This window comes from Anarrhichthys ocellatus, unplaced genomic scaffold (assembly GCF_004355925.1).
Source record: "Anarrhichthys ocellatus isolate YVR2014 unplaced genomic scaffold, GSC_Weel_1.0 scaffold7, whole genome shotgun sequence".
NCBI lineage: Eukaryota > Metazoa > Chordata > Actinopteri > Perciformes > Anarhichadidae > Anarrhichthys > Anarrhichthys ocellatus.
In genome coordinates, this window is record NW_022280037.1 from 1,873,069 (window position 1) to 1,891,824 (window position 18,756).

The 18,756-nt window shown below is 41.2% G+C and overlaps 3 protein-coding genes across 3 annotated transcripts; 1 reads left to right on the plus strand and 2 right to left on the minus strand.

The window, feature by feature from the left end:
- Positions 1-3,141: 3,141 nt before the first annotated feature.
- Positions 3,142-7,255, minus strand: bub1bb (BUB1 mitotic checkpoint serine/threonine kinase Bb). The gene is made up of 9 exons (XM_031848170.1): positions 6,896-7,255; positions 5,321-5,488; positions 5,147-5,206; positions 4,911-5,055; positions 4,621-4,817; positions 4,379-4,533; positions 4,101-4,294; positions 3,914-4,014; positions 3,142-3,492 (listed from the first exon to the last, which is right to left on the minus strand). Exons 2-9 carry the CDS (start codon positions 5,461-5,463, stop codon positions 3,213-3,215), a joined length of 1,275 nt encoding a protein of 424 aa, XP_031704030.1. The 5' UTR covers positions 5,464-5,488; positions 6,896-7,255; the 3' UTR covers positions 3,142-3,212.
- On the plus strand, positions 6,961-10,195 carry zfyve19 (zinc finger, FYVE domain containing 19). Its single transcript, XM_031848169.1, has 11 exons — positions 6,961-7,299; positions 7,417-7,538; positions 7,644-7,697; positions 7,782-7,948; positions 8,054-8,196; positions 8,344-8,449; positions 8,612-8,830; positions 8,983-9,059; positions 9,255-9,356; positions 9,452-9,615; positions 9,851-10,195. Exons 1-11 carry the CDS (start codon positions 7,246-7,248, stop codon positions 9,927-9,929), a joined length of 1,287 nt encoding a protein of 428 aa, XP_031704029.1. The 5' UTR covers positions 6,961-7,245; the 3' UTR covers positions 9,930-10,195.
- Positions 10,196-11,655: 1,460 nt separating this feature from the next.
- ppp1r14d (protein phosphatase 1 regulatory inhibitor subunit 14D) lies at positions 11,656-18,226 on the minus strand. Its single transcript, XM_031847847.1, has 4 exons — positions 17,805-18,226; positions 12,591-12,671; positions 12,223-12,255; positions 11,656-12,094 (listed from the first exon to the last, which is right to left on the minus strand). The coding sequence occupies exons 1-4, from the start codon at positions 17,982-17,984 to the stop codon at positions 12,026-12,028; spliced, it is 363 nt and encodes a 120-aa protein (XP_031703707.1). The 5' UTR covers positions 17,985-18,226; the 3' UTR covers positions 11,656-12,025.
- Positions 18,227-18,756: the final 530 nt, after the last annotated feature.

Below are 18,756 nucleotides of genomic sequence, written 5' to 3' on the forward strand. Positions count from 1 at the left end.
AAAAAGGCTCCACTGAACCAATCTGCATGACAAAGACAGATTTGCCTGTTGGGGGCATAGCAGACACGACCCCTCCCTCTCTTCCACTCTTACTTGTCAGCATTATTGTAACAGATATTTTTTTGCTTGGCTATTTTTTACTGCTTTGCACGACTTATTTTGAGCTCAGAGCTGAGAAGAGCCATCTTGTAATAGGTGTCTTTATGCAGAAAATGGTAGTTATCACAAAAACAGTCCTGTTTGCGCTTACTATATCTGCTTGGTCAGTATGAAGGGAAACTGAATGGGTCAAAAGGTCAATTAATGAAACACATCTGCTTCCATAATCTGGTTTACAGAACCTGACAGTGCAGTAAATGACATTATTCAAAGAGTTAATTTTGTGAAAAAGAAGAACATGTTTTTTGTCCCTCTTGGACTGTTGAACCATTGGCTAAGAAATGTATTTTTGATTTGAAGACAAAAGAAAGTTTGACTTTTGTGCTTTTTCATTTGTTAATCAGGTAGCATAATCTCAAACATGCAAAGGAAGCTTAATGATTAATACATTTATAATTGTTTTGCATGCGCGAGATATGTGAGTTCTATAGTATTTTTTCTCTGTAATTACACATTATTTGATCATTCTTTTGTTTGCACGTCTCGATGGAGAGGCATTCTAATGGTAACTAAGATTTCTGTTGGATTCAAATGTATTTGTCACCTTCACTGTCAGACTTCATGACCTTGCCAAAGGATCTCCTGAAAACAACAGCTTGTGATGCAAAAAAAGGGCTTACAGTGACAAGAGCAGTCTTAAACCACATTGTCATTAAAATGAAAGCCTGGGGGGGTGTATAAGTGATACTGCCTTAATTGTTTGCATTTCAATTTGTTCTATTGTTTAGGATGAATCTGTAAGGACTACACCAGGGGTTATCAGGGTTCATACAGTTAAAGCAAACGTAATTTCTTGTCAAAATCCATTGAGATTTCCAGATGACCTATAAATCCATTTTAATTGTATAAGAGTGAGGCAACTACAGCGTCATTCTCCTGCTTGCTGAAATAGATAAGTCGTAATAGAAGCATAAATGCTCATGGTACTGCAAGTCATAAACAAAACGTCACAATTATGACTTAGGCCTACTAAGTCAAAATTCTGAGATGGTAAATCATGAATTTGAAAAATGTTGATATACTAGGTCAGCATTATGGGTTACTAAGTAAAAATGATGAGCTACTATGAGTTATTTTCATCATGAATAACTTTTTTTCCATTTCCTGGCCTCCATGCTTTTTCTTCAATAAATTGGTCTCATGATTTGCTGCTGCACTTTCAGAGGCTCTCCCGTCTCCATGCCTGGCGAGCCAAGTGCAGTTCATCTTCATGCACAGTGTCTACTCACTCCTAAGTGAGGTACAGTAGAGGCTTAGGCAGACAGCTTCCTGTGAACTGGTGCATGCAAGGGCAAACCGTGCAAATAGGTTAAGAGCTCCGACTGTAAAACATGGCCCATACAGAGCGTGTATGTGGGCCATGAGTGTTCTTGTCTGTCAAAGTAACAGTGCTGGACAAAAGCTCTTCCCCAAAGCGCATTAAGGAAAGGTAGCTTGCTTGTACCATCTGTCCACTGCAGTAAGGGAGAGCTATGGATTTTCTGTCTGAGACGCTATCGGAGTCACTGGCTGCTTGCTTTCATGAGATGAGCTTTTAATAAGTCCTGCCAAATAGCGAACCATAGAGGATGCATTATGATGTGGTTATGCTGTGTTATTATGATGGGAGTGCATCGTGTTGCGTATCATTTATCGCAGAGTTTCAGCTGCTCTCGGTGCGAAGCCAAAATTTAAAGTAGACAGTTTGGGAACTCACCAGTTGAGGGGATCTTGGCTGGCAGTGTCATATTTCCAGAATGAGATTAAAGTCTGTTCCTCCAGTGCTCCATGAGCATGTAAGAGCAGCAACACTCTGCTCCACAGTATATCAGGGTAGTGACCTCCTGGGGATAAGCGAGGCCTGCTCTGTCCACAACTGCAAAGGGTGGATTTCACTTGCTAATGAGCCAACCACCTATCTTCTAGCCATTCATCAAAGTCTGCCCAGCGAGCTGCCTGTGTGTGAAGTACACCCCATCATCGCAGTAGATTAGGTTTACTCCCACCATTTTAGTCAGCGGGCTTCTGGGTAACCTCTCCTGGACAATGATTAACATTTGGTTTGCATGATCTTATGCCTGATGTCGGGATTTCTTAAAAAACACAAGGATACCCTGCAGTGAGGATGTTAAATTAAGTCACTTCATTATAATAAGTAGCAATAATGATGACATTTATGACTATCTTGACGCAGATTGCTTCTGTTTTTATTCATGCCCACCAGTGTTGACTCTTTAAACTGCTGCAATAGATTACAGGAAGCACTAAATTGTTGTTGCTCCCCATTAGTAATCCAAATACCGTTACCAAGAAAACAATTCATGCTTTCCCTTGCATGTCTCCTGCTGACAGTGCATTACTAAACCCCCTCTGTGTAAAAGAAAAACAAACTTCCCTAGACATTTGAACAAGTTTATTGAACACCGATGATACATGGCCGAGAGGGGACATTTCACTGAGACATTAAACCCAGAGGAGTCACCTCACTGAAGCTGTCTTTCGACTGTGTTCAAATTGTAGTGAAACATCTGCTCAAGAAACACTGAACAAGACAGATCAAACGCTGCTCTTAAGAACAAAGTAATTCAGAATAATAGACAAATGGAGTAAGCAGGAAATTAGGGATAAGTGTGACTAGTATGTCTGCAGCAGAGCTGTGGGGAACACATCTCTTTAGTATTTACAAGGAGTAGACGTATAACAATCCAACAAATAATTTTTTTTGTTAAAATTGTGTAAAAGAATATCCGAGCTGTTATCAGTTTTGCAGTTTTTGGTATTTTGTAATGGATTCAATTACATTGAATGAGTGTGTCCCATTATTTGGTCCCGCCGTCATATTCTAATGAATCCAACACAACTAAATGACTGAGCCATCAGTTCAAAGTGTTTCTAAAAAAAACAAAAACAAAAAAACTTGTCTTTTTACTTCTCTGAGTAACTAGATCTCTAGGAACAATATATATATATATATATATATATATATATATATACACACACACACACAACAGGATAAACAATACATAGCATTAACTACATGATAAAAATCCATTAAAAAAAGAGCAGTAAAAATGTCAGTTTGAAGCACTGGCACTAGCTGGATCCTTCTGACCTCCGGCTTCTTGGGTCACCTTTTTAAAGTAGCGTTCAGCGCGCAGCTCCTCTAAGCTGAATTCAGTGGCGCCGCTGAACAGCAGCTCTTTACAGTACATGCTCTGCTCCTGCAGTTTTCCCCATTCTGCTTCCTTCTGTTGCTGATGGTGCTCCTGTAGTCTCTTTAGAGGAGTTTCCTCTCTGCAGGGTTTACGTGCTGACAAAACTGTGTTCACTGCCGGGTTTATCTTACAAGGAGTCCTGAGGTGGGAGAAGGAAGATGCCAAATCATATCAAAGAAATCTTACTCGCATAACCCGAGGAGGGTAAACTCAGATCACTTTAGTTGGAAATAAGTCATGAATAGGGCTTCAACATACAACTTTTTAACTGTTGAATAATCTGTTCATTATTTTTTAACCAATTGTATAGCCTATTAAAAATGTTCTGAACACTTTCTTATAAAAAATTGATGATTTTCAATAACTGAGAGGTTGTAACAGGATGTGCTTTACTTTATGATCAACACTGTTGATTTATTCATTTCAGTGATAGTCATTCATTTTAGGAAAATGTTGCTTCTTATTATCGTGAACCCCAAATGTGTGATGTAAATGAAATGTTCAGCAAAGTAAAGCAACAAATCCAAACTGTAGATAAAAGTTAGATTCTTGTCACTCACATTGTTGGCAGCTGGTCTGACTCCTCAACAAAAGGTTGGAACGCGGGTTTTGGAGGCGGTGGGGCCATAACAGCATGTCCGAATTTGGATTTCTGGGGGATCTGTTGTACAGACACATTAAGTGAACATCAGCGGGTTACACTTCACACATTTAAACCAACTAACAGAACACATGCTTGTCTCGTACCTTGACATCAGACCATTTTTCCGGATTCTGCTCGTTCTCCTTTGCCCTGGAAGTGGGAGGGGCCGCCCAAGACTCCAACTTAGGCTCTGAAGGGCCAGCAATTTGAGTCCTGTTCTCATCAAAGACCACCAACCGACTGTTTGAAGTATTGCCAAGGACAGGGGCACCAATTGACTGCAGGCCTCCAGAAATACCTGTTTACAAAACACACCAGACGTTAAAATGATTTAATTTAAATAAAGACGACGCTGATATTTGCAGTTTATCCACATGCTTACTTCTGATTGAAGACCCAACTCTGTTTATGGGGGCCTTTTTCTTCCCTCTGCGTTTGAGTTCGGCTAGAGAATTTCTCTCCTGTTGTTTCGGCTCATCGCTGTCGTCCTCCTCCACATTCATCATTACCTGTCGGGACACACGTGCCTGCAAAGCCCTGAGAATAACAATACAGAAGACTGTGATTGTGCCGATATACTGCATTTTCTATCTATATCTCAAACTTTACTGGATGCATTCGTACTTATGAAACTGCAGGAGCTTATCATGCGGCTCCGCACACTTCTTGAATCCCTCCTGGTAGACCAGATCTGCTTTGCGACAGTTGCCCTGATTCTCATGTTCTTCAGACCAAGCGATGTAGAGGGATGCCTGTGTCACTCCTATTCCCTGAGCCTGCATGTACCTGTATGTGTCCAAGGGCTCCGGGCAGTTCTCCGCCTAATGGCACACAGTACACACGTATAGCAAAAGTTATTACTGCTGCATCAGTTTGTCAAAGTAGCAAACCTAGTCTTTAAATATTGAACGTACAAATTTGATCCAGAGTTCAACATAGCGAGGGTCTTCGTGATATTTATTTTCCTCTGTGAATCTGGTCACGGCCCGTTCCAATAGCGTGGTGAGGTTGCTCTCCTTTCCTCCCTGAGGGAAGGTTTGCTCTGTCCACTTAATATACCTGTAAAAGACAGAACCATGTGAGGATTAAAAATCTCAGATTTAAGAGCAACGCATGTGAATACACTTTACTGTTTACATATTTGACTTACCGATCCCAAACATCTAGTGGATCATCGCCATCATACATTCGCAGTTCAGACTCAAAGGCCCTGGAGAAACAGAAAGCCAGAAACCTCCATCATCATGAGAAAACTGCTGGGAAAAAGAGTTTAACAGAAATTGCTTTCACCCAATCGGGGCACATTTTAATAGATTATCCATACTGTCTCTGCTGGTTGATGGCAGAGCTCAGTCCATCCTGTTGTTGACTGAGCGCCTGATGTAAGGCTGATATGGCTCTGCCCCGCCGCAGTGGCTGGATGTTTTCTTTGCTTAGCTCCCATTCCACATCTCCTCCTTCTGCCATGGTGGGAATTAAAACAACTGGATGCCTACAGACACAACCGTATCAGTTACTCAAAATGCTATTATTTATTAAAACGTACACCATTGTAGGGCTCAAGTTGGCAGAAAACATGCTTTAACAAAGTTTCTGCAAATCAAGCTGGAGCTTTCAAACCCCCAACCTCCTGATCTGAAGTCAGATGCCTTGTCCATTAGGCAACGTAGTCTCATAAAAAAAATGTTGACGTCTGTCAAATATGCATACTCTATAACTAGGCAGTTAGCCTAAATGGTAGACAGCTGTGAGAGTTAGCAGAATTAATGCCCAAATTCTCCATAATAGTTTTTTCTGCAGAGAATAACACTAATATGTAAATCTCTCTTCTTGCACCTGCTCTGGTTTAGACTGATTATCTTTTTCACTGAAGGTTTATTTGCTCCTACTTACAATTTTGATGAAAGATTTATCATTTAAGCCATTTATCAAGGAAAGATGCTAAACAATCTACGGTTCCAACCTTTCCAATGTAAACATTTACAGTTTTATAGAATTGTAAACTGTATATTTTGGGATTTTGGAATGTTGGTTGGACAAAAAAAGACATTTGAAGAGGTCACCTTGGGCTTTCTATTACTGTTTTCTGCCATTTCCTAATATGAACTAATCAATATAATCTAGAACATAATTTACAGATTAACTGATAAATAACATGATCGTTAGTCACAGCTCTAAATTGTTTTACACATTATCCCATTAGACCTTGTTGTAGCCTCCCAATAGATTCAAAGGCTTATGAAGTATAGCATAACTATTCAAATAGAGTTTTACTAACGTTATTTTTAGAAAATGTATTGTAGTCCTGTCCTTTGACGTGTAGCTCAATTGTGGATATAAACCTGTGTAATACATGTTGATGTCTGAAGTGTCCCATATAAATAGTATGTTATATTATAAATTATTAAGCTCAATATAATAATACTTCTTATCACCATTGAGGGCGTAAGTTGGTACACGAGTGTTCAAACTGATAAAATAATTCAAAACACGTGAATCATATCACAGGAGCGATTGACTACTGCCGTAAAGGAGATGTAAGTAACGTAAATAATATAACAATACGCGACTATGATCCTACATCATACAACGTTATGAATATAATTTGACATCTTAACGTTAACGAGTAGCTAGAGTGCCGTTAGCAAAATGGTATAACTGACATTTCCAGTGCCCTAACGTTAGATAATTTACTCGTTTGTGAGGTTCGTTTTCTAACGTTGAGTGCATGACGAGGGGGGGGGGCACTAACACGTTAGCTGTCGCGCTAACACGTTAGCTGTCTAGCTAACATTAGCTTTAGCTCGATTGTTTTTGTCGTCGTTCGCGCTATCAGCAACATTTACCATTCAAATATAAATGCAAAACATATGATCTACAAAGTAGTGGCTTTTCATACCGATTACAGTCCTCCTCTGTCTCTTTCCAGGTTATATACGTTACAGCTAACGTTATATCGTTGTAACAGGAACACTGGTCAGTCGTTGGTTCTGTGTTTCAAACAAGGACCGCGAGCCACTTTGGAGGAAGCTGATTGGAGGAACCAGAAACCGGAAAATGCAATTCAACGTCACATCACCTCTTCCGGAATTGTTCCTGTTTTGATTACAGCAACGTTGAAAGGTTGCAAATGGGTAGCTAGCTCGGAACGTATTGTTAATAGAGTCCGTTTTCTTCACATATTTACCAGCTAGAGAAATATCAGCCAACTTTAAACAGCCTGTCTCATGATTATCCACACGTGTCGGCATGAACAACCGTTGTTATTGTTGTGCATCAAAGTTCAGTCTATTCAAGAAGGAGGTAAGACATTCCTGGTTTATATTATTAGCATAGCATATTAATACGTATCCATAGTTGTACATCTTAAACATAGTAAGGAAAGTAAACAGTCTAATTTACGTTTCAATATCCTCACAGCTGGGCTGTAAGAGCTGCGGCCGCTCCTTCTGCTCCAGCTGTTTGACTTTCAGTGCTGTGGTGCCTCGCTGTGGCAACACACAGCAGAAGGTCTGTAAACAGTGCCACGGTAATCTGACAAGGTAAAGGTCAAACCGTGCATTATGACATGACTGTGAATATACATATATATATACAATTTAGTATAAGTAAACGCTGTGTCTCATTGTCATGTCTTCAATTTTTAGCGGAGAATCTCCAAACAGTGCAGGAAAATGGTCTCCTCCCGAAAATTACAAAAAGTTAGTAGAGGATCAAATTTAGGAAAGATGCCACTTTGTCAACAGCAGTTTCATGATATTCAAACTTTCCTGTTTCTTCCACAGACGGGTTGCTGCACTTGAGGCCAAACAGCAGGGACAGTCGACACAGCCTCCGGCACAAGGAGGCAGTAGAAACGGTAAAGCAGGCCGTCTACCAACCAAAGGCCTGAATAAAGAAGATCAAGCTATTGCTGAAAGACTTCAAAAGCTGAAGGAGGATACTGCACCAAGTACTGAACATTATTTAAAGCAGCTGCCATTTGGCTTGAATCTAACACATAATAATATCTTTTGTCTTGGTAAAATCCGTTGTAAGGTTTTTACATCTTCTGCAGAGTCCGTCCCCACTGAGAAAGAGCTAGAGTCGCGCCTTGCTGCTCTGAAAACTCCCAGCCGGCCAGTGCCTTCTACAGAAGAGATGGAGGACCGCCTGGCAGTTCTACGGGGTCAGACTCCACCATCCCAAGCTCCTACACCTGTGAGCTAAACTTGTTATTAAAATCTCGGGCCTTACAGTTTGGCTCAAGGACATCTTAAAGTACTGAATGCTATTTGGAGGGACTCGCATGCTGAATAGTTTGCTATGATTGCTTACCAGTAAGTGCTTGTGTGCTCATCTGTACAGGTGCACCAGCCCCCAGATAACAGGACTCAGACTGAACAAGCCAATGATCTGATTACTCAGACGTCAGAGGAAGTTGCCATAGACAACCAGCAATCAACTGAATGCAGTAATTATTCATCTCATCAATTTCTCCCGCTTTCAATAAATAATTAAAGATACAGTCATATAATAGTTTCCCACAGTCATAATAATTATATCACAGCTACATTCTGACACCAAAAGCTGACTTCAGCTACAAATATGCTCAGACCTATTGATCCCCCTGCAGGTGTAGATGGCCGTATGAATGATCTAAACAAGGGGGAGGGGGGAACATTGGATGAGAATTTGGAGGAGAACCAGGAGGGGGACAAGCAGCTGGAGGCCGAGAAGGCTCGAGTCATGGAGGAGGCCATGGAGGAGCTGAGGAAGGAGCGCCATTCCCAGGATCAGATCCTCCACATGGCCAAGAGGATGGCGCAGCTGAAGGGGCAGGACCCAGACAAAGGTACGTCACACGCAAAGGTCTCCGTGTACCACCTTCTTAACCTTATTGGTTATCCTTACTTTCACATCGGAATGTCAAGAGCTGCAACTGTAAACATTGTGGCGATGACAGAAGGGTGTATGTCATCATTGTGTTGTTCATGTCACTTCTAGTTACTATGGAGGACTTTCAGCATCCTGACAGTGAGGAGGAAACTGAGGAAGAAGCTGTGAAGAGAGTGTTAAAACAGGTCTGGGGCTTAAGGCAAACTGTATTCTGTAATGTAGATTATATTACATTTTAGCTGATAAACTTGTTGCTACTGAGTGCATATCATTGATCTGGATCAGTTTGTTTGGCCACAAGGGGCTACTATTATGCCATTTTGATAATTTCTAATGAGAAATGGAGGACATGTTTTGAAATTCCTGTATTTTTGTTCCAGCTCTCCGAAGAGGCTGCATTGGAAGAGGCAAGTGGCTACAACATACCTTTGGAACACAGTGGACCAAAGAACACAGAAATGAAAAAACAGTCAAAGAAACCGGTACTAAGCAACAACCAAAATACAAATTCAGAACATTTTCAAGTTATTCGAGGGAATAACATTTAATCCCTTGTTGACTGATGTCTCTTTTAAAGACCCAGGCTCCAGCACCCAAGAGTAGGATTTTAACCGCTGCTGTTGCACATCAGCCATCAGACAGTGATGAGGAGGAGCTTCCATGGTGCTGCATCTGTGACCATGATGCCACTATTCGCTGTCAGACCTGTGATGGAGACCTATACTGCAACCGCTGCTTCAGGTATAGCTTAACAGACATTCATTATAAGAAGCGCAATAGGAATTCTGGTTTTGGCCTCGTAGTAAAGCTTTGCATGGAAATCTTTGCTCTGATGCCCAAGAAAGATGGCTATGATTTGGAATTTATACCATGACCCAGATATATTCTAGCCAGGCTGTTGCCATATTGTTGAGCAGCATGGATATAAAGTATTTATTGTGATGAATTATCAATCTACTTTCCATTATCTCCCCAGGGAAGGCCATGATAAATATGACAGGAAGGAGCACCGCACCACTAACTACACTGCGCCAAAGAAGAAGAGGAAGACTTGATAGTGAGATGTGCTGTTGGTGTTTGCCATATCAGGCTCTGGTCAGTCATCACTGTTAGACTTGTGCTTTAGACTTAAGTGACCTATTATTGTTAATAAAATAGTATCATAGAAGATTTAAACACTACCTATTATCGAAACAGTCCAGGACCCCTCATTTTAACCTCAACTTGTTTTATCCACCGTGGGTGAGTGGGAGAGCAGGGCCGTCTTTCAATTGAAGGATTGGCGGTTCGATCCCCGGCTCTGCTAGTCGCATGTCGATGTGTCCTTGAGCAAGACACTTAACCCCCAAAAAATTGCTCCCGTAGCTGTGCCTACGGTGTGATAGAATCTGAATTATAAGTCGCTCTGGATAAAAGCGTCTGCTAAATGACTGTAATGTAAATGTAATCTGCCCAAAGTGGCTATAAACATGTGTCTGCGTACACCCCAGGAAAAGCAGCATCTTCTTTCTGTAATTGTTAACAGGGATAGACAAAAACAATGGGTAATATTTATAGCTAAGCAAAGCCTACAAATAGACATACATTTTAAAGTAATGCAATATGTATAATATAAAATAAAAACAGCTCTTTTTTTCTGGTATTTTAGTAAAATTGCACAGCTTCTGCATACAAACTGTTTAAACGAATAAGAAGCTTTTAAGTGTTTTCTATTATCACTTGTTCTACTTTCCAAAGGCAACAAAAGGCTCATCTTAGACGCACTGTGCACACACAGAAAGCAGCCACACCACGAGCTCATCTGGTACGATGTACAACCCCAGACTACCGTCAGCTCTGGACTGATCAAGTACAGAGGAGTCAGTATAAAAGGATTACTGAGCTCTTTGTTTTCTTTGGCAGGCACTGCAGTCACTCATGTAATCTACGTCTGGCTGCAAGTGTGACATGATTGTTGCCTTTCTTGTCCTTGTGTACAATTCCAATATAAAGGATACACAAACGTTTTATTGGTTATGTCACATTTTTGTAGCTACATTTTTAACACCGAATCACTGATATCATCAATTGACAAAAATGTCCCAGGCTGGCAGGCCCTGTTAGAAGTGCAGTCTTACACTATAGATGGCTTCTGTGTCAGAGAAGCAAGAGTGGGGGGGGGAACCAAGCAAATTACTGTAATGGAGCCCTCAGCCGAAAGACCCTCTGCGTATGACCGAGAGAAGGCCGGAGTGCAGTTTCATCAGTGTGCATTACTGTCAAGCTAACTGAGGAGAAACCGTAATTACACTTTTCCTCTGGGGGCTTGCTCCATTAAGGTTTGCATGGAGGCTGTTACTGTGTTTGGCCATGTCATACACGCACCACAGACAGGAAATGGATGAGGATAATGGATGCATACTTAATGGACCTTCCTGCCACTGATTTCACTGTGTTTACTCCTAGATTTGACATGTCAACGTCTCCTTTGTTTCCATCCCTCTGTTGAAAGATTTACGCCAGAAAATGGAAACTTGTGTTCTGGGAATGACATGTTGAAAGCCGCGCTCCCAGTTAAGTCTTACAATTGTCTCTGGACAGGACATAATCATTTCTTTAAAGGCAAATAAGGGTTTTAGAGCAGTAATAAAGAGCAACTACACCAACAGTTTAATTGGTACTTTAAATTGATGGGTGTAATGGACATGTCAATATTTATTTGTATGTGTGGAATGAATAATACCTGATGATACCAGACTTGATCGCTCACTTTGTCAGGATCAGACGTCATCAACAGCCTTCTCTTGAAAATGTTCCATTTTATTTTGACGTACAACGCTGTTATCAGAACAAAAATATTTATGTACATAAATGGGCAACCGAAAATGTACAGTCTTACACAAAAAAAGCAGTCCGTCTGAGTACAACTTTTATCACATGTGCGCTATTGGTATGTTTATGGGAGACAAAATGTTACAGCAGTCGGTCGGTTTAAAGTGAAATAATTTAAAAAATCCATTCAAAAGCCGACTGCTCTGGTGTTAAGACTGTTGCCGCCCCAAGAAGGGGGGGCAGACGGCAGGAAGAGTCCCACTCACATGTTACACTTAATGCATGGGAGATGGGAAGATAAGAGGCTCCACATTGTCTCATTTCTTTATTTGACCTATAATCATTTCTTCAAGGGACCTGACATTTTGCGTAGACCCTTTATCCTGTAGAGCAGCCCGTTGACAAAATCCTAAAGGGAAGATGGAGTAACTATTACAGACTAGACACTGCAACAGTAACAGTAAACAAGCAATACAGTTCTTGTTGAAATCTTTATATGCTTGTGTTTGGTTTTGTGTAAGTTATTTTTTGTCTCACCTCTTTTGGCTTTCCGCATTCGTGCAACAGCTCCTAACAAAGAAAAGAAACATACAGGCTCAGTAACAACATTGGCCATTACTTTTTCAGTGCAAACATTGCAACATTGGGTTTCTGCAAGGGTCAAGTGCTTGTTAAGCTATTACCCCACATTGTAAATAGTTAGGTATGTACCCAGGTATCAAGGTGTTGAAATGTTCAAACTCGTTGGTCTGATTGTTGGATTCCTGGGACTCGGATTGTAGAACTGCAGTTCTAGGTACCATTTCCATGGAGCAATAAATTATTGAATATAGAAATAACTATGGATGCAATGTGAATAGTGGCTAAACATGTCATTGTTTTTACATTCATTTGCACAATCTTACCTGCAGACGGGTTCTCTGTCCCTCGCCTGTCAGCTCCAGGAGCTCGTCGATGTCAATCTCTAACTCTGGAATCTCTTCCTCCTGTGAAAGCAGAGAGAAACAAATGTTAAAGGCAGTATTCCCCTCTCGCTATATTGCCCACACTTGTATTTCTGCATGCTACAAAAGCTCTTGCTAACGCTGTATAATGTGGGCCTCTTGCCATCCTTTCACTGGCAGTGGTAGGACTAACCACACCACTGAGCAGAGTCATCCAGAAGGAAAATAAAGTGTAAGATGTGATGCAACGTGGCAAGGATTTTATATAAGTTGTTGTATTGTCGGTTTTCAAGAGTTGGCACCATACTTTTATAGGAAGAGGATCGCCCAAGTTAATGTTGTCTGTGTTGTTGCAATAGGAATAAACACTTTTCTTCCATAATAATTTCTCATAACAATGATAGGATTGATGATGTGCTGAAGAGCACTGAGGCATGAAGGCAAAAAGGCTCCGGGGGGCTATACTTGCAACATGACACCGCCCGATTTTATGGATGGTTTCCCAGCAAGCATTTATCTCAGCCGTTAGTGAGAGATTATTTCCAGTTTAAATGTTCTCCAAAAGAATATATTAATTTCAGCTAGGTTGTCACACAGTGTGAGTTAAAATACCAACCGATGGGCAGCGTACACTGTAATGTATTAACTTGAGGTCTAACTAAATCCATTCAAACCCCTTTTTCTAAAATGTTAGCCTTAACTAAACAATGGTTGGCAGCACAGAGAAAGATCAATGCCAACCTCATGGAGAGATTGTTAAAAAAAAAGGGCACAAAGTCACCAGTTATGAAAAGCAAATATAGCAAAGTAATCACATTTTATCACAAGCTCTTATCCTCACCGTTTAACTACATTTTCAGAGGGAAAGAACAGTGCTCACTGGAGGAATCGTGAACGCCAAGATATCTAGAGTCAGCAGGTGGACACTCAATTTTGACAAGTGGGGCCTACTTTTAAGAGGGATATTTTCCGGTTGGAGAGTTTTCATGGCTTGTGAGGATGGGGCTCGTACAGCTTTCTGGATGAGGAGAGAGCTAATCAATGTGGAAGTGCTGAGTAGAGGAATAGATGGGCCCACCTTCAGAATCCCCTGTGCCCCGCTCTAATTGATACATGCTTCCAGTTTGGACCCTGTGTGATTCTGCTGATGTCTGCATGACACACGCAGGCCTGGATGCTTTTTTTTTTTTTTGTCCATGCTGTACATTTCTGTATTGTTTGGGCTTTGCTTTACCAGGTTTACTGTGTTAGGCTGGGGATGTTTGTGATGGTAAGGCCAAACACTTAAACAGTTTGGTAAATGTAAATAAAATAGTTCAGATTTCTTTTCATCATTGCCTTGTCTCTGCTCATGTTGTATGGGTCCGATTTTTTCAGCAATCCAATGTTTTAGTTTTTTCCTTAACTTGCAGCTTTAGCTTGACATCTACACTCTGGTAGTCCGGAGCTAACATGACGCTAGAGCAGCCCATATAATGAATGTTGTTTTTATTCAGTATAATTAGGTATATTCTCTATCCGTGTTAGGGATAACCAAATTTGTTATAATAGATGTTAGTTTTGATTGATTTTTAGAAGTACTTATTTGCACTGAACAAGGATTAATAATATATTCACATTAATTGCTTTAAATGACTATCTTGAGTCAAGGATTAATGTGAAAATGAAACCTACCAAAGTAAAGCGCAAGCGATGAATGTATATACCATATATAATTCTGAACTGGTCCTTTTTGACTGCAGGGCCATGAGCACCACTGAATACCAGTAAGAGGAACATGTGCATTTATCATGATGAAATACCATGACCCTTCTACTAACTTTTCACAATTTCATATTGTGTACGCAGTCGCATTCTTTAGCTTGTTGAGAGTTACCTTCACAGTCGGAGGAAAATTGCATTTTAATGAGGCCTCTGGGCAGAAATCTCTCAGTAGCACTTTTTTAAGGTTAAAAGCAATGGACTGAAGCTAAAGTAAATGTTGGCACTAATATTGGAATTTATGAACATGAAAATGGTTCCCGTGGGATTGCAGTTTCAGAAGGGCAATACAGATGCATTCTGGATAAGCAGTTGGATTTTGTGGAGATAAGATGACCTCCACTAGAATTTAGGATTCAGAATCAGGAATGTTTCATCATTATCATGAGGTCACCTGGTTTTTCCTGTCATGACTTCTTTGGTTTGGAACTCAAATTTCAGTGGCATATAGCAAGCATGATCATTTCAATGTTTTTATCCTTTTTTGTCCCGAAGTGATCGTGGTGACACGTTCATCTTCACTCTATCACTTCCAGCTGACCACATTTCCACTTTGGAAGACAACTGAACATGCTCTAAGCTAAGCGAACCAGCTGGATGTAGCTTCATATTCAACGGACAGATATGAGAGTCTGTGATGTTCTCTCAAAATTTTCATCCAGAGAGCGAATGAATGAATTTCTCAAAATATTGAACTATTTGTTTAAATGTTGTTTACAGCTAGAGTCCTGTAGTTTTCTACATGTTCATTACATGGCAGTGTTATGAAAGGATATGCACTGACCTATGGCGTTGGAAAACACTAAAAAAAAAAAAACATCTGTGGTTCCATTACACAAACATCTGTGTTTGGGATGATAATGTTAAGGAAACCATGCCCAGGAAATCTAGCTGTTTTGGAGAAGATGCCTGTGCATGTTTAACTTATCAGACCCTTCCTTTTTCCGGGCAGAGCCACGAGCTGCACACAGATCAAAATATCCATTAACCTCACAGACTGAGTCATGACACAGGAAAACACTGATCTGGGTTACAAAAACACACACACAAGCACAAACATTGCTCAACATTTTCAAGTCTAAGTGAGAGCTGTTTGTCACACCTCTTTTTTAGTTTATTATTTCTCAAAAGGTGTGAAGTTAGAAAACGAAGGGGGCCACTCCAGACCGAGGCAGCACTTGTGTGAATTAGAGATGCGGCTAAATTATTTAGGTTGTGACACAGGGGACTGATGGTAAATGCTTCCACGCGGAAGACTCTGAGGAGCAACAGAGTTACCTTCCCCTGAGCCCATGCAAAATTCATGACACTAGCCAGCGCACATGGACGAGCCACAACTGATTCCATTCAAGTGGCTTATGCAAATATCCAGTCTATCTAACTACAAGGCAAAGCACTCATCTACGTATAGCGAGGATGTAGACTATAATTGGGGAAAGTTGTATAGAAGAGGAACTTCTCTTTACTCAAATTCAAGACGTCAACCACTATCATGATGGAATCAAAGGCATTTGTATCTTTCATTGTCTCATCAATCACACTGAGATCCAATCATTCAGCTGATTAGGGCACATGCACTATCTGTGCGGAGCATTTATCCTTATATTAGATTATGTTAGAACCAGAACATGAAAGGCCAATTACTGCAAATCATGTGAAATAATTAAAGTCTGTTTCTGGGACAAGATCAAAAGAGTACACGAAGAAAGACTTCAGACCTGTTTTCACATGTCCTGGTTTCAACTAATGTAATTTATTCCACCCTCTGCTTTACAAGCATATTATCATATATTACCACAGGGAAGAAGGCTTGGGATGTAATTGGGATAAAGCTCATGAAGTAAGTTTTGGGATGAGAAATATTGTTGCACAATATTTAAACATGCCTAGCAGTCAGATGCAAATAAAGTGTATTCAAATTTGCCCAGCCAGGCTTAACCTTTATAATCTACTGGTCTAGAAAAAGAGATAACTGGAGAGGATGATTGTCTATCACATAGATTTGCCGTAAACTTCCATGTCAGCCAGCCAGTCAGATGGATGTGGATGCAGGGTCACATTCTGCAGCATTCGTATTATGCTATATGCAAAGGTCTCCAGTGTAAAGGGATGCCAGCAGAGAGGTGGCTACAGATCATCGTCTGCAGCCAAGGGGGTCTCTGTGTGGTTCAAGAATCAAACAAGAAACAGTTTGTCTCTGTCGTCTCTGGCATGAAACGGAGGCAGTTTTGTCATCAGATCTGCATTGTCATGAGGAAGCTCATGCTCCTCAAGAGACACCCCTAATTCCACCATGCTATGCTGCCTCATGTGGGCGATGAGACATCTGTTGCCATGGTTTCCCCTTAGAGGATGCCAAGCAAATCAATATGGAGCCTCTGACATAATTGGATTGCATCCCACCGTACAGGAGCAGTTCTGAAGGTTGCTGTGTGTGTGTGTGTGTGAGAGAGAGCTGGCTGATGTCGCCACATAATCCCCTGCAAATATTCAACACCATCTATGCAATGAGGCCATTGATTAAGCACACTACTGAAATAATGAGCACACATTTCCACATTAAATATGTTGTTTTTACATAACACATGCACTGTCTTAATATAAGCTGCATATCTTGAATGCTTTTGGGGAAAAAAAGCCTGCAAAGTGTCCCCAATGTCTAATCATTGTCATCATTAATCATCATCCATATAGGGCCGATTCATGTATGTAGTTTCTATCGTGCATATAGCTATTGAAAATGTGTCTACAAACAGAGACAGGACATACACAGACACTAAAATGATGACATAATGTCCTGGATCTCACCATAATAGCAGAACATAAAAACTGCAACATTTGGAGTGCATTTCAAAATACAAATACCCTTGGCTTTAATTTTTGTATGCATGCTTTCTGCGGCACTTTATTATTACTTTATCACAGAGTCACAGGGATATTGTTGTGGTGCTTTTACTCTGTTGCTCCTCAATATTGTTTGCTTCTGATGTCACTGATCCTTTAATCTATTCTACTTCACACTGTGGAAAAAGCAACTTCTGAACATCTAAATCACAAATATATGGCAACCATGTTTAAAGTGATCTAGGTGTTGCATTGTCAAGGTTGACATATATTGGAATAAAAATCTTATCGCTATGGTAGAAGAGCGCAGAGCACACCGCACAGCTGATACAGCAGTCAGGTTGATGGCACATGAGGGTTTGAGTGCCAAAAATTGCCGCTATTAAGCAAAGCTAATGCCTCCCACTCCTTTTTTAGGTGGCTGTAATCTCTCATACATGATGGATAGCCCACCACAGGCCCTCATGAGCAGCTCAGTGCCCCCCTTGCTCATTTCCCTCACCTTATCCTCAAGCACCCAACACGATGTGCGCCCTGAGTGTGTGTCTGTGTGAGCCAGCCCTACCCTACCTCACAGTCAAACAGCAGGTGCAGCTGCCCGTCGATCCACTCCTCGATATCCAGCCTCCTCTGCAGGTCCTTGCGGTTGTATTTGACTGTCAGCTTGCCCAGCTTGCGGTGCGCCGGCTCCTCTGTTTTGTCCGCTGCCTGGAACATCACCCTGGACTGGGTGCTGGGCTCTGACGCCATGGCTGCCACGGCCTCAGGGAAACCGTGGAAACACAAGCTCACACACACACACACACACACACCCACACACACACACACAGATACAGACCCACAGGCTCGGACTTCCTTTTACACACCCTGCTCTGTCTCTATCCAGTGTGTTGTCGTTCCCACACGTATCTCCTATTATCTTGTTGAGTGTTTGTGCTCTCCCTCTCTATAACGCTGGCTCTGGCTCTCTGCCTGTCCTCGTCCTCTCTCTCCCTCTCTGAGGCTCGCTGTCTTGCTTTCCTTCCCTCCTCCTCTTGCAACACCCACTGGCTGCACTATCAGGAGGATGGTAATGAGATATGCTTCGGTGTGCGTGCGTGTGTGAGTCTGTGCATGCATTTGTGTGTGTGCACATGCACTTTATAAGGTGTGTGTTTGCTTTTTGCTCTCTTTCCCAGTGTTGTGGCAGGTGAGAGAGCACAGTTCAATTGCAGCAATATAAACTGGAGAAAGGGTGAGAGGGCATCCACAACTTTCAATTTAGGAGTGTTACTCTGGCTGATATGCCGCAAGTGTTACTGACATCACAAAAATATAGAAATAGGTCTTTTTATTTTATCTCCGATCATATGATTTGTAGATATATATATTTGTCTCCCCACAAAGTCAAAAGGGTTTGGTCATTTGCTCTTGTGTTTGCAAACACTTCCAACAAAAGCTGGGTCCCCCTGACAGGTGAGCCAGGGTTCCTCTAGTGCGATAGCTGCCTTGCCCTTTAAAACAGACATCATCAGGTGTACGT

Bases quoted from the DNA above. Each gene is read 5' to 3' on its own strand.
- bub1bb (XM_031848170.1), bottom strand. From the start codon at position 5,463: ATGGCAGAAGGAGGAGATGTGGAATGGGAGCTAAGCAAAGAAAACATC. The intron at 5,207-5,320 runs GTATGGATAATC...CTGTTTCTCCAG, and splicing joins GCCATCAACCAGCAGAGACA to GGCCTTTGAGTCTGAACTGC. The intron at 4,818-4,910 runs GTACGTTCAATA...GTGTGCCATTAG, and splicing joins TTGAACTCTGGATCAAATTT to GCGGAGAACTGCCCGGAGCC.
- zfyve19 (XM_031848169.1), top strand. From the start codon at position 7,246: ATGAACAACCGTTGTTATTGTTGTGCATCAAAGTTCAGTCTATTCAAG. The intron at 7,698-7,781 runs GTTAGTAGAGGA...TTTCTTCCACAG, and splicing joins CCTCCCGAAAATTACAAAAA to ACGGGTTGCTGCACTTGAGG. The intron at 8,831-8,982 runs GTACGTCACACG...TGTCACTTCTAG, and splicing joins GGGGCAGGACCCAGACAAAG to TTACTATGGAGGACTTTCAG.
- ppp1r14d (XM_031847847.1), bottom strand. From the start codon at position 17,984: ATGGCGTCAGAGCCCAGCACCCAGTCCAGGGTGATGTTCCAGGCAGCG. The intron at 12,256-12,590 runs GTAAGATTGTGC...TTTCTTTGTTAG, and splicing joins GACAGAGAACCCGTCTGCAG to GAGCTGTTGCACGAATGCGG. The intron at 12,095-12,222 runs GTGAGACAAAAA...TCTTCCCTTTAG, and splicing joins AATGCGGAAAGCCAAAAGAG to GATTTTGTCAACGGGCTGCT.